The sequence below is a fragment of the Cebus imitator genome, unplaced genomic scaffold, assembly GCF_001604975.1.
Source record: "Cebus imitator isolate Cc_AM_T3 unplaced genomic scaffold, Cebus_imitator-1.0 Scaffold352, whole genome shotgun sequence".
Classification (NCBI taxonomy): Eukaryota; Metazoa; Chordata; class Mammalia; order Primates; family Cebidae; genus Cebus; species Cebus imitator.
Window position 1 is genome coordinate 1,716,134 of NW_016107667.1, and position 15,266 is coordinate 1,731,399.

Consider the following 15,266-nt stretch of genomic DNA (forward strand, 5'->3'; position numbering starts at 1 on the left):
TTTTTTGAGACAGTCTTGCTTCGTCGCCAGGCTGGAGTGCAGTGGCATGATCTCGGCTCACAGCAACCTCGTGACAGAGTTTTCACTGTTGGCCTGGAACTCCTGACTGCAATCGGTCTGCCTGTTTAAGCCTCCCAAAGTGCTAGGATTACAGGCATGAGCCACCACGCCCTGCCCAATATGTTTTGCCTTGTTTTGTTTTACAAAATTAAATATACTATCACCATAAAATTCAGCAGTTACAGTCCTTGGTATTTACCTGAAAGAGAGGATAACTATGTTCACGCAAAAATCTGCACATGTATCATTATAGCTGCATTATTCATAATTGGCAAAACTTAAGGACCAAGATGTCCTTCTGTTGGTGAATGAACTGTACTATATCCAAACGATGGAGTATTACTTGGCACCAAAAAGAAACGATCTTAGCAAGCCATGAAAAACCATGGAGGAAACTTAAATGCATATATATATATATATATATATATATATATTTGTTTGTTTGTTTTGTTTTTTGAAGATGGTGTTTCCCTCTTGTGGCCCAGACTAGAGTGCAATGGCGCGATCTCTGCTCACAGCAACCTCTGCCTCCTGGGTTCAAGTGATTCTCCTGCCTCAGCTTCCCGAGTACCTGGGATTACAGGCATGTGCTACCACACCCAGCTAATTTTGTATTCCTTGTAGAGATGGATTTTCTCCATGTTGGTCAGGCTGGTCTCGAACTCCCAACCTTAGGTTATCCTCCCTCCTCTGCCTTCCAAAGTGCTGGGATTACGGGCGTGAGCACCACACCGGGCCTTAAATGCATATTACCAAGTGAAACAAAACTATCTGGGCCGGGCGTGATGGCTCACGCCTGTAATCCCAGCACTTTGGGAGGCCGAGGCAGGTGGATCACTTAAGGTCAGGAGTTCAAGAGCAGCCTGGCCAACATGGTAAAACCCAATCTTTACTGAAAATGCAAAATATTAGCTGGGTGTGGTGGTGCACACCTGTAATCCCAGCTACTCAAGAGGCTGAGGTAGGAGAATGGCTTGAACCTGGGAGGCAGAGGTTTCAGTGAGTTGGGATGGAGCTACTGCACTCCAGCAGTAGTAGCTGCACTCCAGCTCTTTGCGACAGAGCAAGACTCTGTCTAAAAAACAAACAAACAAACAAACCCACTAATCTGAAAAGGACACTACGTTATTCCAACTAAATGACATTCTGAAAAAGGCAAGACTATGAAGACAGTAATAAAATTAGTGGTCGCTAGGGCATAGGAGAAAAGGAAGGATGAATAGGTGCAGCACAGAGAATTTTTAGGGAAGTGAAACTACTCTGTATGATACTGTAATGGTGGCCATATGTCCTGATTCATTTCTTTAAGCCCACAAAATCTACAACACGGTCCCCAACCCCGGAGCTGTGAACCAGTACTAGTCAGTGACCTGTTGGGAACCAGCCTACAGTGCAGCATTCCCACCTGAGCTCCACCTCCTGACAGATCAGGGGTGGGATTAGATTCTGATAGGAGTGAGGACCCTATTGTGAACTGCACATGTGAGGGATCCAGGTTGCAATGCTCCTTATGAGAATCTAATGCCTGATGATCTGAAGTGCAACGGTTCACCCTGGAACCATTTCTACCCCCTAGTCTGAGGAAAAAATGCTTTTCATGAAACCAGTCCCTGGTATCAAAAAGGTTGGGGACTGCTGATCTGTAACAGCAAGGGTGGGCCTTAATGTAAACTACAGACTTTGGGTGATAATGTGTCAATGTAGGGTCATCAGTTATAACAAATATACCACTTTGGTGGGGGAGAGGCTATGCACGTGTCAAGTCGGAGGTATATGAGAAATCTCTATACCTTCCTCTCAATTTTGCTGTAAGCTAAAACTGCTTTAAAAAAGTAAAGTCTTTAAAAAAAATTCCTGAGAGGCCAGGCACGGTGGCTCTCGTTTGTAATCCCAGCACTTTGGGAGGCCTAGGCAGGCGCATCACAAGGTCAAGAGATCAAGACCATCCTGGCCAACATGGTGAAACCTCATCTCTGCTTAAAATACAAAAATTAGCTGTGCGTAGGGGTGGGCACCTGTAGTCCCAGCTACTCCGGAGGCTGAGACAGGAGAATCGCTTGAACTTGGGAGGCGGAGGTTGCTGTGAGCCGAGATCACACCACTGCACTCCAGCCTGACGACAGAGAGGAAAAAAAAAATCTGAGAGTGCAGCCCAACTCTTCATAAATACATATAGAGGAAAGATTTTTCACATTTCTTTTGCCGTTAGCCAAACTTTACTCTTTTTGCATTTCAGCCAAAACTGCCTAAGACAAGGTACAAGTGAAACGCATTTTTAGTTTTCTGTTTTCCAAAATGGGCAACTCTTTATTTTTTGGTTAAAATAACACAGAAGTGTTCAAAACCTCTTCCCAGTACCAACTTCCTCTAGTAAACATTTAACTGTTGAGGCCAGGCGCAGTGACTCACGCCTGTAATCCCAGCAGTTTGGGAAGTCGATGTGGGTGGATCACGAGGTCAGGAGTTCAAGACCAGCCTGGCCAACATGGTGAAACCCTGTCTCTACTAAAAATAGAAAAATTAGCCAGGCATGGTGGCAGGTACATATAGTCCCAGCTACTCAGGAGGCTGAGGCAAGAGAATCACTTGAACCTAAGAGGCGTAGGTTGCAGTGAGCCGAGACCTTACCACTACACTTCAGCCTGGGTGACAGAGTGAGACTCTCAAACAAAACAAAACAAAACAAAATATTTAACAGCTGAATGTTCTCCTCGAGTAAAAAATTCCATTCTAACGTGTCTATTATGTATAACATAGAGTATCCTGCTTTTAACTCCACCCCACCCTATAGTTTGCTAAGTGCCTATCACACACACCTTCTCTCTTCTTTCATCATTATTATTGCCTACTATGCTGTCCACTCTGATGCCTTTCTCTGTGTCCCAGATAGTAGTTCACTGTTTTCTGTGCTCCCTCAGTCATTGCAAACATTTCTGTTGTCAAAACTATACATTTAATCTTAAATTATTTATTTCCCTGTATATTTCCTTTATCAGAAAGTGGATTTTTCAGAAGCCAAAATTTGGGTTTAGGACAATCTTTTTTCTCCTTTAATTTCATTTTTAATTGTTTTTTTTTTTTTTTTGAGACGGAGTTTCACTCTTGTTACCCAGGCTGGAGTGCAATGGCGCGATCTCGGCTCACCGCAGCCTCCGCCTCCTGGGTTCAGGCAATTCTCCTGCCTCAGCCTCCTGAGTAGCTGGGATTACAGGCACGCGCCACCATGCCCAGCTAATGTTTTGTATTTTTAGTAGAGACGGGGTTTCACCATGTTGACCAGGATGGTCTCGATCTCTTGACCTCATGATCCACCCGCCTCAGCCTCCCAAAGTGCTGGGATTACAGGCTTGAGCCACCACGCCTGGCCCATTTTTAATTGTTATCAGAGTATACACTTTTGTTACCAGAGTCATTGTTGTAATTTAGAGGCAAAAGATTCTGTGGAAACTTTGTAAGGTTTGCAGTGAAGCAGCAGGGACTGTATTCCCACTTCAGCCGTCACCTGTTTCCGCCTTCTCAAAGGCAGTCATATTTCACCTCTTTTTTTTCCTTTCGATGGAGTCTTGCTCTGTGACCAGGCTGGAGTGCAACGGCTTGATCTTGGCTTACTGCAACCTCTGACTCCCAGCTTCAAGCTATTCGCCTGTTTCAGCCTCTCAGTTAGCTGGGACTACAGGCGCATGCCACCATCCTCAGCTAATTTTTGATTTTTAGTAGAGATGGGATTTTGCAATGTTAGCCAGACTGGTCTCAAACTCTGGACCTTACGTGATCCACCCACCTCAGCCTCCCAAAGTGCTAGGATTACAGGTGCGAGCCACCGTGACTGGCCCATTTCACCTCTTTTAACTCATTATTTTGATATTTATCTTAATATCTCCATACGATGTGTTCATATTATTTCTTGATTTTTCACTTTTAGGCATTATTTACTGAATTCACTTAATGAAAAATGAAGATTTTGCTCTCTTTCCTTCCCCTTTCTCCACCAAACTTTCCATCCTTTCGTCTGCCCAGCAGAGTTATATTGTACTTTTTTGTGGATTTATGTTTACTTCATTATGACTAGGTAAATATTATTCACATTTTAGGCAAGTAAGAAACTATGATTACTTCTCTTCTGTACGGCTTTTGTTTTTCCTATTCATCACTAGGTCAAGCCCCGCCAATGATTGTGTAAGTCTCCCCCTTCCAGAGGTTTAGATGAGGTGTTCTATTAGTTTCATCGGTCTCTTCTGGACCCTCCTGGCCTGCGCTAGTCTATGCCTGTTCCACAGTTGTTGCCAGGGCGTCTCTATTGCTGTGTTGAATCTGTTTCCTATAGCCTATGTCTTCTTTATTCTTGGTTTACTCTCTTATTTTAGTGGAGTACAACCTTCAGTAACTTCCTGAGAAAAGAGAAGTAAATGAAAGCTAATTTTTTTTCAGATCTTGAATATGTTTTTATTCTTGACTACAAGTATTAAAAATTTTTTTTATTCTAACCTCACATTTGATTCATAGTTTACTAATTAAGTACAGAATTCTACGCACGTGTGAGTTCGGGGGGTATATGGGAAATCTCTACACCTTCCTCTCAATTTTGCTGTAACCTAAAATGCTCTAAAAAAGTAAAGTATAGTTTTTGGCCAGGTGTGGTGGCTCATGCTTGTAATCCCAGCAATTTGGGAGGCTGAGGTGGGCAGATAACTTGAGGTTGGGAGTTCGAGACCAGCCTAGCCAAAATGGTGAAAACCCTTCTCTACTAAAAATGCAAAACTTAGCCAGGTGTGGTGGTGCACGCCTGTAGTCCCAGATACTTGGGAGGCTGAGACAGGATAATCACTTGAACCTGGGAGGCAGAGGTTGCAGTGAGCTGATATCTCGACAATACACTCCAGCCTGGGTGACAAGAGTGTGACTCTTGTCTCAAATAAATAAACAAATAAATAAATAATAAAAGGAGCACTCACTTGTGAAAATGGGAAGGGTGAAAATAAATAAATAAATAAAAAGAGTATTCAGAGGACAAAAAATATGACAACAGAAATTAAAAGTCTCCTGGGTTCAAGCAAGTCTTGTGCCTCAGCCTCCCAAGCAGTTAGGATTACAGGCGCACGTGCCACCATGCCCAGCTAATTTTTTGTATTTTTAGTAGAAATGGGATTTCACCATGTTGGCCAGGCTGGTCTGGAACTCCTGATCTCAAGTGATCCACCTGCCTTAGCCTCCCAAAGTGCTGGGATTACAGGTGTGAGCCACTGTGCCCGGCCTATCTTCCCACTCTTGAACTTTTAATTTCTGCTGTTATGTTTTTTCATCTCTGAATGCTCTTTTTATTTTATTTATTTATTTTTACCACCCCCATTTTCACTAGTGAGTGCTCTTTTTATTATCTATTTATTCATTCATTCTTGAGACAGGGTTTCACTCTGTTGCCCAGGCTGGAGTGCAATCTTGGCTCACTGCAACCTCTGCCTCTCGGGTTCAAGCAATTCTCCTACCTAAGCCTCCCGAGTAGCTGGGATTATGGGCGCCTGTCACCACACCTGGCTAAATATTGTATTTTTAGTAGAGACGGGTTTTACCATGTTGGTCAGGCTGGCCTCGAACTCCTGACCTCAGGCAATTTGTTCTGCCTCAGCCTCTGAAAGTGCTGGGATTGCAGGCGTGAGCCACTGTGCCAGGCCAATGCTCCTTTTAAATAGTATCCTTTTCTCTCATATGTGGGAGCCAAACATTGAACAAGTTGAATTCATGGAGACAGGGAGTAGAATGATTGTTACCAAAGGCTGAAAGGGTAGGGTGGAGGAAGGCATAGAGTGGGGATGATTAATGAGTCCAAATATACAATTAGGTGCCAGGTGCCATGGCTCATGCCTGTAATCCTAGCACTTTGGGAGGCCAAAGCAGGAGAATCGTTTGAGCCCAGGAGTTGGAGTCCAGCTTGGGCAACATAGCGACTTGCTGTCTCAACAAAAAAAAGTTAGCCAGGCATGGTGGTGCCAGTGTGTAGTCTTAGCTACCCAGGAGGCTGAGGTGGGAGAATCCCTTGAGTCCAGGAGTTTAAGGTTACAGTGAGTTATGATTGCACCACTGCACTCCAGCCTGAGCAACAGAGTGAGAACTTATCTCAGAAAACAAATAAAAAACCAAAACCAAAACAAACAACAACAAAGAAAAAAAAAGGGTGACAACAGTTAACAATAATTTATTGCCTATTTTAAAATAAATGGTGGACTTGGACTGTTCCTAACACAAAGAAATAAGTACTCAAGGTGATGGCTACCCCAGTTATTCTGATTTGACAATTACACATTGTATACCTGTATCAAAACATCATATGTGGGTGGAGTGCCATCGCTCACTCCTGTAATCCCAGCACTTTGAGAGGCCAAGGTAGGCAAATCATGAGGTCGGGAGTTCAAGACCAGCCTGGCCAACATGGTGAAACCCCTTTCTACTAAAAATACAAAACAACAAAAAAAATTAGCTGGGCGTGGTGGTGCTCGCCTGTAAACCCAGCTACTCAGGAGGCTGAGGCTGGAGAATCGCTTGAACCTGGGAGGCAGAGGTTGCAATGAGTGGGGATTGCGCCACTGCACTCCAGCCTGGGCGACAGTGTGAGACTCCATCTCAAAAAACTAATACAAAACAAAACAAAAAACATCACACGTACACTATAAATATGTACGATTATGTGCCCATAATAAGTAATATAAAAATAGTATCCTTTTCTTGTTTTATGCTTGCAATGGTAATTTGTAGCTCAGGGTATCGATTATATATCTCAGTGCAAACATATTTGACTTTTCTTCTCACCGTATGGTTTCTGTTTCCTCTGGGGGTTGCTTTCTTCCCCCTTGTTTGTTTTAGTCTTTATGGTACTACCTTTCGTGTTTGTTTATGAGGCTGTCAAGTTCACAGGTCCCCTATCCACCCCTTGCTGCTAGGTAACTGCCTGGTAAAAGACAGGGTTTTGGGCAGAATATATGTTAGATGCTCTGTTCTCTTTATTCAGCTCCCAGAACGCTTATAGCCACCACTACACCCTCTACGCAGGAAATTAGCAGCCACCTCTAGAGACTCTAACCAACCTTAAAAGAAAGATCTAAAGACACTGACATTCATTGGAAACCCCCAGCTAAAAATTCGAACCAAATAACCCTGCACCGAAGCTCCTGGTCAACAGGCCCCCTACACTCTCAGAACACCTGGATATCGTCTAAAATAGAAATTTAAACGATTCATATTGAATTTAAGGCGTAGAGAGGCCGGGCGCGGTGGCTCACGCCTGTAATCGCAGCACCTTGGGAGGCTGAGGCAGGCAGATCACTTAAGTCAGGAGTTTAAGATCAGCCTGACGAACATGGTGAAACCCCGCCTCTAAAAAAAAAAAAAAAAAAAAAAAAAAAAAAAAAAAAAAAAAAAAAAAAAAGGGTAGAGAGAGAGGTATCTTAAAGTCCCATCATTAAGAGCGTCAATAAAGTGACTTTTACCGCGGTTGGGAGGGATCGAATCCCTTCTCTGGAGCGATCGAATCCCTTCTCTGGAGCGCCTTGGGGGCGGGTGCTCGCTTCCTGAGCTGCCGTTCCGACCTCCGGCCAGGAGGGGGAGGGACAGCGTACGGCCGGCGGCTGGGCTGAGAGCCAGAAACCAGAGGCCTCTCTGGGCTGAGAGGAAGAAACCAGGGAGACGTCAAGAGGAAGTCGCGGTGGCGCTGAGTCCTCCGTCCTCCGAGGCTGAGCTGGTCAGTGTGTTGCTGGGCTTAGCGGACTCCACGGGCCACGCTGGCTGCGAATGGAGCCGAGGACTCGCACGGAGGCGAGATGCTACCAGCCGGCGAGATTGGCGCCTCTCCTGCAGTCCCGGTGAGACGGTCCTGGCGTCACTGGGAAAGGACATTGGTGGCCCATTAGGGTGGCACAGACCTCCCGGGGGGGAGACAGTCCCGGTGAGGTGGCCCTGTAAGCTTGTTAGGTTGGGCGGCTTGGGTTAGAGGCCCTTGCAAGACCTCCTAGAAGAGGTGGTAGTTCCAGTGAGGTGACTTTGGCGGCCCAGGTGAGATGACAGATCTCGAGAGAGGCCCTAGTGGGCAGGCAAGGTAACTCCAGGTGCTGCAGAGGTAACACCTCCTGGGAAGGTGGCAGCGGTGGCACCAGGAAGGTGGCACTTTGGGGCACCTGATGTAGACGGCCCTGGCCACTCAGAAATGGGGAGAGCGTCTGGAATCTCTCTGGCCCCCAGTGGGTGCTCTTTGGGAGCCCGGTATGAGTTTCAGCGACTTTAACCTTAATATGCTTGTCACACCTGTTCTCTTCTAGTGCTGCTCTGAAAGTGGTGATGAAGGGAAGAACCTCGAGGAGAAAAGTAAGCCAGCTGCAAACACCTTAGCTCTTTCTTCCCAGCTGTCCCGCCCGATCTCTGCCTTACAAGGGTCTGCAACCGAGAGTAATTGGGGCCTGCCTGTGATTTTAATGAAACATCAACTTTTATTAAGCGTCAGGAATTTGGAGGGGCTAATGATCTAGGACAGGTGACCACCACACTAATTAGGTTCAAAGGAGGCAAATGCTAGTTGTTTAGTTCATCTTCAGTAAATTGGCAATTTAAAATTGCTCTGGGAAGAGCACAACGGATAACTTGCATTCTGGATCTTGGACTGGACAGGAAAGGCAGGGGAAAGGTCAGTCCCGCCCTTTCCTCCCTAAGACGGGAGTATATGTCAGGGATGTGGACTTTCGCCATTTTACTTTAATGGCAGTTTATTGCAAATCAAGGACTCTTTAGGGAGTTCTGAAGTGACGTTTTCTGGGAGAGGAAGGGGAAAAGCATGTGATAACTCTACTCTCAGAGGATTTTTTATTCTTTTGCTATGGCAAACAGTTGGGAATGAGTAGCAGTAAGAGAAAGGGTGCTCACATGACCACATGGCCCTTAGGAGTAAGACTTGCCCTTAACTTGGGCGGCTGATAGAATCTGCCTCAGAAAGAAGGCTCTAAGCAGTCCATAGCACATGACCGTCAAAGCTGCCACATCTCAGCTCCTTTTTCTTGAAAGATTTGAGAGTGCCCTGTATCTTTGAGTTAAACCCTTCCCTTTCCACTTTTCACCTTTGCCTCTCTTAGATGCCTAGAAAGTAGTCTGATGCCTACTGAGCTGTCATTTTAATAAAATAATAGATGTAGACTGTCATATTAAGGACTTCGTCCTTGTTCCTCTTTCTGTGGCTCAAACTGCTTTGCAATTAGGAGTGCTGTTTACAAGAAATAGAAAAGGAGACACGTAAAAACCTCCCATATCACTGGTGTGTCATTTAGAAGAATGTCATTTTACCAAGAATGCCACATTTGAATAGTTACATGTCAAGTAATTTTTTTTTTTGAGACCCAGTCTCACTCTGTCTCCCAACTAGTGGTTGCATTAGTCATTTTGATTTTTTCCTACTGTTTTCTCATACTTTTTCTTTTTTCTGCACTGCACTGAAGTGCAGTAGCAAGATCTTAGCTTACTGCAGTCTCCACCTCCGGGTTCAAGTGATTCTTCTGCCACAGTCTCCCGAGTAGCTGGGATTACAGGCATGTACCACCACGCCTGGCCAATTTTTGTATTTTTAGTAGAGGCAGGGTTTCACCATGTTGGCTAGGCTGGTCTCAAACTCCTGACCTCAGTTGATCTGCTCTCCTTGGCCTCCCAAAGTGCTTAGATTATAGACATGAGCCACCATGTCCAGTGGGTGTAATTTTTTTTGAAAAAGTGAAGGTAGAATTTCCTCCCTAAGGTACAGCAACTTTAGCATTCACAAAACATTTCTTGCCTCCATTTGTCTGCAAATACACCCACAATTCAACTTGTTTTATTTAAGATTAAAAAAAGGCATCGTGAATTCTGTACATAGTAGTAGATTATTATACATTAAATGTGTAAGTCCCATGTGTATTGGACTTATTAAATGTCACCAAACAGGTAGTTTATTTGCCATGGAAAGAATTTCACTGTAGACTATACTATTCAGTGGTTGCATTAGTCATTTTTACTTTTTCCTAGTAATTTGTTCTCTTATTTTTTTTTTCCTGTTTCTGACAAAGGTATCTTTGTACAATAACATTGAAACTTAAAAACCTTTTTACTTTTTTTTTTTTTTTTTTTTTTGAGACGGAGTTTCGCTCTTGTTACCCAGGCTGGAGTGCAATGGCACGATCTCGGCTCACCGCAACCTCCGCCTCCTGGGTTCAGGCAATTCTCCTGCCTCAGCCTCCTGAGTAGCTGGGATTACAGGCACGTGCCACCATGCCCAGCTCATTTTTTGTATTTTTGGTAGAGATGGGGTTTCACCATGTTGACCAGGATGGTCTCGATCTCTTGACCTCGTGATCCACCCGCCTCGGCCTCCCAAAGTGCTGGGATTACAGGCTTGAGCCACCGCGCCCGGCACCTTTTTACTTTTTTAAAAAAATTTTTTAAAGCGATGAGGTCTCGCTCTGTTGTCCAGGCTGGAGTATAGTGGTGCATCATGGCTCACTGCAGCCTCAATCTCCCAGGCTGCTCAAGCAGTCCTCCCATCTCATCTTTCCAAGTAGCTGAGACTTCAGGTTCACGCCACCATGCCTGGCTAATTTTGTTACGTGACGTCTTGCTATGTTGCCCAAGCTGCTCTACAAGCTCGAATGATCCTCCTGCCTTGCCTTCCTTGCTGGGATTATGGGCATGAGCTGCTGTGCCTGGCCTTTTTTTTTTTTTAATTTTTTTTAATTTTAAAACAAGAGTTTTCCTTTGGTGTTGCTCTAGACTATACCACTGGTTCCTTATACATTTTGAAAAGGTATTATGCCTTGTCTATTGAAACTTTTGGTTACTGGGTCACACTTTAGGAATTTTTCCTTTAGTCATACTTTCCTCAGCTCTTAAGCATTTGCAGTAGTTGGTGGAGTGCTTTAGAGCTATTCATCTGGTAATGTGTGTGTGTGTGTGTTATTCTTTAAATTATTAATTTTTTTTTTGATTTGGTTTTGTTTTTTTGAGACAGAGTCCCCCCATTGCCCAGGCTGGAGTGCAGTGGCATGATCTGGGCCCATTGCCAACTCTTCCTCTTGGGTTCAAGGGATTCTCTGCCTTGGCCTCCCAAAAAGCTGGGACTACAGGCATGTGCTCCCATGCCTAGCTAATTTTGTATTTTTGCTAGAGATGGGGATTTACGATGTTTGCCAGGCCAGTCTCGAACTCCTGGCATCAGGTGATGCACCTGCCTCAGCTTCCCAAAGTGCTGGGATCATAGGTGTGAGCCACCTTGCCTTTCAAAATTATTAACTTTTGAAGGTAGATACACTGCTTTTACATCTTTTATGTTGTCTTTAACTCTGTAGTACTTAGTGGTGTTAAGTAATTATTTTTCATTTGTTTTAGGTGACATAAATGTTGCAGTTCTTACTGGAAATAAACAAGTCAGTGAAGGTACAGATAATGGTGATCTCGCTTCTTATGTGTCTGCGTTCATAGAAAAGGAAGTTGGAAATGACCTTAAATCTTTAAAGAAACTTGATAAACTCATAGAACAGATGACAGAAAGTAAAATGCAGTTAGAAGAACAGGTAAGTATCGAACCTCACTGATATAATATCAATGATATAATGTAAACATGATTATGTATGGAATTATAAAGATACAGAATGTGACAGATAGTCTAGTTATTGTAAACTGTTTTTTTTTTTGTTTGTTTGTTTTTGTTTTTTTTTTTTTTTGAGATGGAGTTTCACTCATGTTACCCAGGCTGGAGTGCAATGGCGCGATCTCGGCTCACCGCAACCTCCGCCTCCTGGGTTCAGGCAATTCTCCTGCCTCAGCCTCCTGAGTAGCTGGGATTACAGGCACACACCACCATGCCCAGCTAATTTTTTAGTAGAGACGGGGTTTCACCATGTTGACCAGGATGGTCTCGATCTCTTGACCTCGTGATCCATCCGCCTCGGCCTCCCAAAGTGCTGGGATTACAGGCTTGAGCCACCGTGCCCGGCCAATTGTAAACTGTTTAAGAGGATTTCAGGACCTACAGTGTACTACCTATTTTACAAATTTTGTAAAAGACAAAGTTCCTACTGATATGATTTGTCTTGAAAACATATTGAGACCTAACATTTTATATAGCTTTTCATACAGTGACTTCTTTTTTTCTTTCAATCTGTTTTTAGTGAACATACAGTGACTTTTAAATTGCTTTTACAAGCAAATAATTTCATGGGATGTAAAAATATATTCCATGGTTTAAACACCATTTTTATTTTTTTTGAGACAGAGTCTCGCTCTTGTTGCCCAGGCAGGAGTGCAATGGCACGATCTTGGCTCACTGCAACCTCCACCTCCTAGGTTTAAGTGATTCTCCTGCCTTACCCTCCCAAGTAGCTAGGATTACAGGCATGTGTCATCCCTTCTGCTGGCTAATTTTGTATTTTAGGTAGAGATGGGGTTTCACCTTGTTGGCAAGACTGATCTTGAACTCCGGACATCAGGTGATCCACCCACCTTGGCCTCCCAAAGTTCTGGGATTACAGATTTGAGCCACCATACCCAGTCACATTTCAAATTTTAATAAATGCACACATATGGAGGAAACGTGAAAAAAAATATAACCTAATGGTTATTTCTGGGTGGGTGGTTGACAAGCGATGTATTTAAAAAATATTTTTAGGCTGAGCGTGCTGACTCATGCCTGTAATCCCAGCACTTTCGGAGGCTGAGGCGGGTGGATCACCTTAGGTCAGGAGTTGGAGACCAGACTGACCAAAATGGTGAAACCCCATCTCTACTAAAAATACAACAACAAAAAATTAGCCAGTTGTGGTGGCGGGCACCTGTAATTCCAGCTACTCGGGAGGCTGAAGCAGGAGAAGCACTTGAACCCAGGAGGCAGAAGTTGCCATGAGCTGTGATTGTGCCATCGCACTCCAGCCTGGGCAACAAAAGGGAAACTCCATCTCAAAAATAGGTATTTTTATGCATTTGTAGGTTTTTTCCATTTACAATGAACATATTACTTAAATAATTTTTTAAAAATCCAGTGAGTATAAGCTTAAAACAAAATAAGTAGGCCCCTGTACTTGGAATGGTGTGTTTGTCAAAGATGAAAGATTTTAGTCATATAGCTACTAAATTAGGTTAAGTAAATTCTTTGTGGATTATTTCCAGCTTTTTGGTCATCTTAGGTTCTCCCATTACCTCAGGCCGCCACAGCTTCCTGTCTTCCCACCACACCTACTGCTGGTCTCCAAGTTTAGCTTATCTTTGTCTGCCTTTTCCACTCCTGCTGGCAGTTTGTTGTGGGCCCAGTTGGAGGAAGTCACAGCTGAGGAGTGTAGTCTGCCACTCTGGCTGAATCTTCAGCCCCACCAGCAGTCCTGCCATGGGAAGGTCCGCTCCTCTGTACTCCCCTTAGCTGTTCTTCTAAAGTCTCTCTGAGACATCTACTCGACCTGTCCCTTCTGCCCTTTCCTTTTCCCAAGCGGAAAAAATAGAGACCTAGCGTGAGTTTAGTAGCATTGAATTTGGTTTGTTGAATAGTCTATTCCACAGTCCACAAACTTACGTGCAATCTTTTCTTTTTTTTTCTTTTGAGATAGAGTCTCGCCCTGTCACCTAGGTTGGAGTGTAGTGTCGAGATCTTGGCTCACTGCAACCTCCACCTCTCTGGTTCAAGCGATTCTCCTGCCTCAGCCTCTTGAGTAGCTGGGGTTATAGACACCCGCCACCACACTCGGCTATTTTTTGTATTTTTTAGTAGAGACAGGGTTTCACCATCTTGGCCAGGCTGGTGTTGAACTCCTGACCTCGTTATCCACCTACCTTGGCCTCCCAAAGTGCCGGGATTACAGGTGTGAGCCACTGTGCCCGACCTGTGCAATCATTTTTACCTCTTCATTTAGCAGAGGATCAGTCTAAGGCAGACCTTATACCCCAGGTTCTACCTGCCACCTCAGTGAATTTGCATCACTTTTATAATTTTACCCTGTGTTCCTCAAGCAGTCCTATCCCTTCAGCATATGGACCTAGACAGGTCTTTTCCGTGAAACCTAAACAAACAAAAACCCTCTTCTTTTAGCAGGTATTAGTTCTTTCCTTTGATTGTCAGGCTTCAGAAATAACCTTTGTTATCTATCACTGCTTTCTAATTTGCTGTTCATCTTTGACCCACTATAATTAGGCTTGTTTCCCTAGTGACCACAGAAAATTTGGCTGAAGTTCTTTATTGAACCTTAAATTCAGCATGTCCAAAACTCTACTGATCCATTTTTTAGAGGCTTGTCTGCCTTGCTTAGATAATGGCATCACAACCTGCCTGTCACTCAGACCTGAAGCCTGAGAGTCCTGGATTCCTTGTCATCATCCTCTGTCCCTATCACCAAGTCATCTGGAGTTCTGCCTGAACATCTCTGGTGTCCATCCCTTCTTTCCCACTCTTTTTTTTTTTTTTGGAGATGGAGTTTCACTCTTGTTGCCCAGGCTAGAGTACAATGGTATGATCTTGGCTCACTGCAATCTCCGCCTCCTGGGTTCAAGTGATTCTCCTGCCTCAGCCGCCTGCGTAGCTGGGACTGCAGGTATGCACCACCATGCCCGGCTAATTTTTGTAATTTTAGTAGAGATGTAGTTTAACCATATTGGCTAGGCTGGTCTCAAACTCTTGACTTTTGAGTAGCTGGGATTACAGGCTACTGTAAATTATGCCACCATGCCCAGCTAATTTTTTGCATTTTTACTAGAGACAAGGTTTCTCCATATTGGTCAGGCTGGTCTCGAATCCCTGATCTCAGGTGATCTGCCCACCTCGACCTCCCAAAGTGTTGGGGTTATAGGCATGAGCCAACATGCCTGGCCTCATTTTTCCCACTCTTGGTGACACCATCTTAGTTTAGGTAGATTGGGAGCTTTATAGTAATGCAGAATCTCAGTCTTACTTCAGACTTACCATGTCTGAATCTGTATTATAACAAGTTCTCTAGGTGATTAATATGCATATTCATTAAATATGGCCTCTATATTTTATTGCATTAATCCCATTGTTGAAATTATTTGCCTACAACTCTCTTGCATACCAAAGTGACCTTAAGGACAGGGGCTGTATCTTGTTTATCTGAATATTTCTTTTTTTTTTTTTTTTTTTGAGACGGAGTTTCACTCATGTTACCCAGGCTGGAATGCAATGGCGCGATCTCGGCTCACCGCAACCTCCGCCTCCT

At 44.1% G+C, this 15,266-nt stretch overlaps 1 protein-coding gene across 2 annotated transcripts in view; it reads left to right on the forward strand.

Moving 5' to 3' along the window:
• The first annotated feature begins 7,722 nt into the window (after window positions 1-7,722).
• The window catches only part of RINT1 (RAD50 interactor 1), a 30,062-nt gene continuing 22,518 nt past the window's right edge, over window positions 7,723-15,266 (forward strand). The window contains exons 1-3 of one of the 2 annotated variants that reach the window (XM_017506266.2): window positions 7,723-7,910; window positions 8,364-8,409; window positions 11,443-11,490. In XM_017506266.2, the coding sequence (XP_017361755.2) occupies window positions 11,452-11,490 (39 nt within the window). In that variant the 5' untranslated portion in view covers window positions 7,723-7,910; window positions 8,364-8,409; window positions 11,443-11,451. Of the gene's footprint in view, window positions 7,911-8,363; window positions 8,410-11,442; window positions 11,628-15,266 lie in introns of both variants that reach the window. The other variant, XM_017506265.2, reaches the window with a different exon arrangement.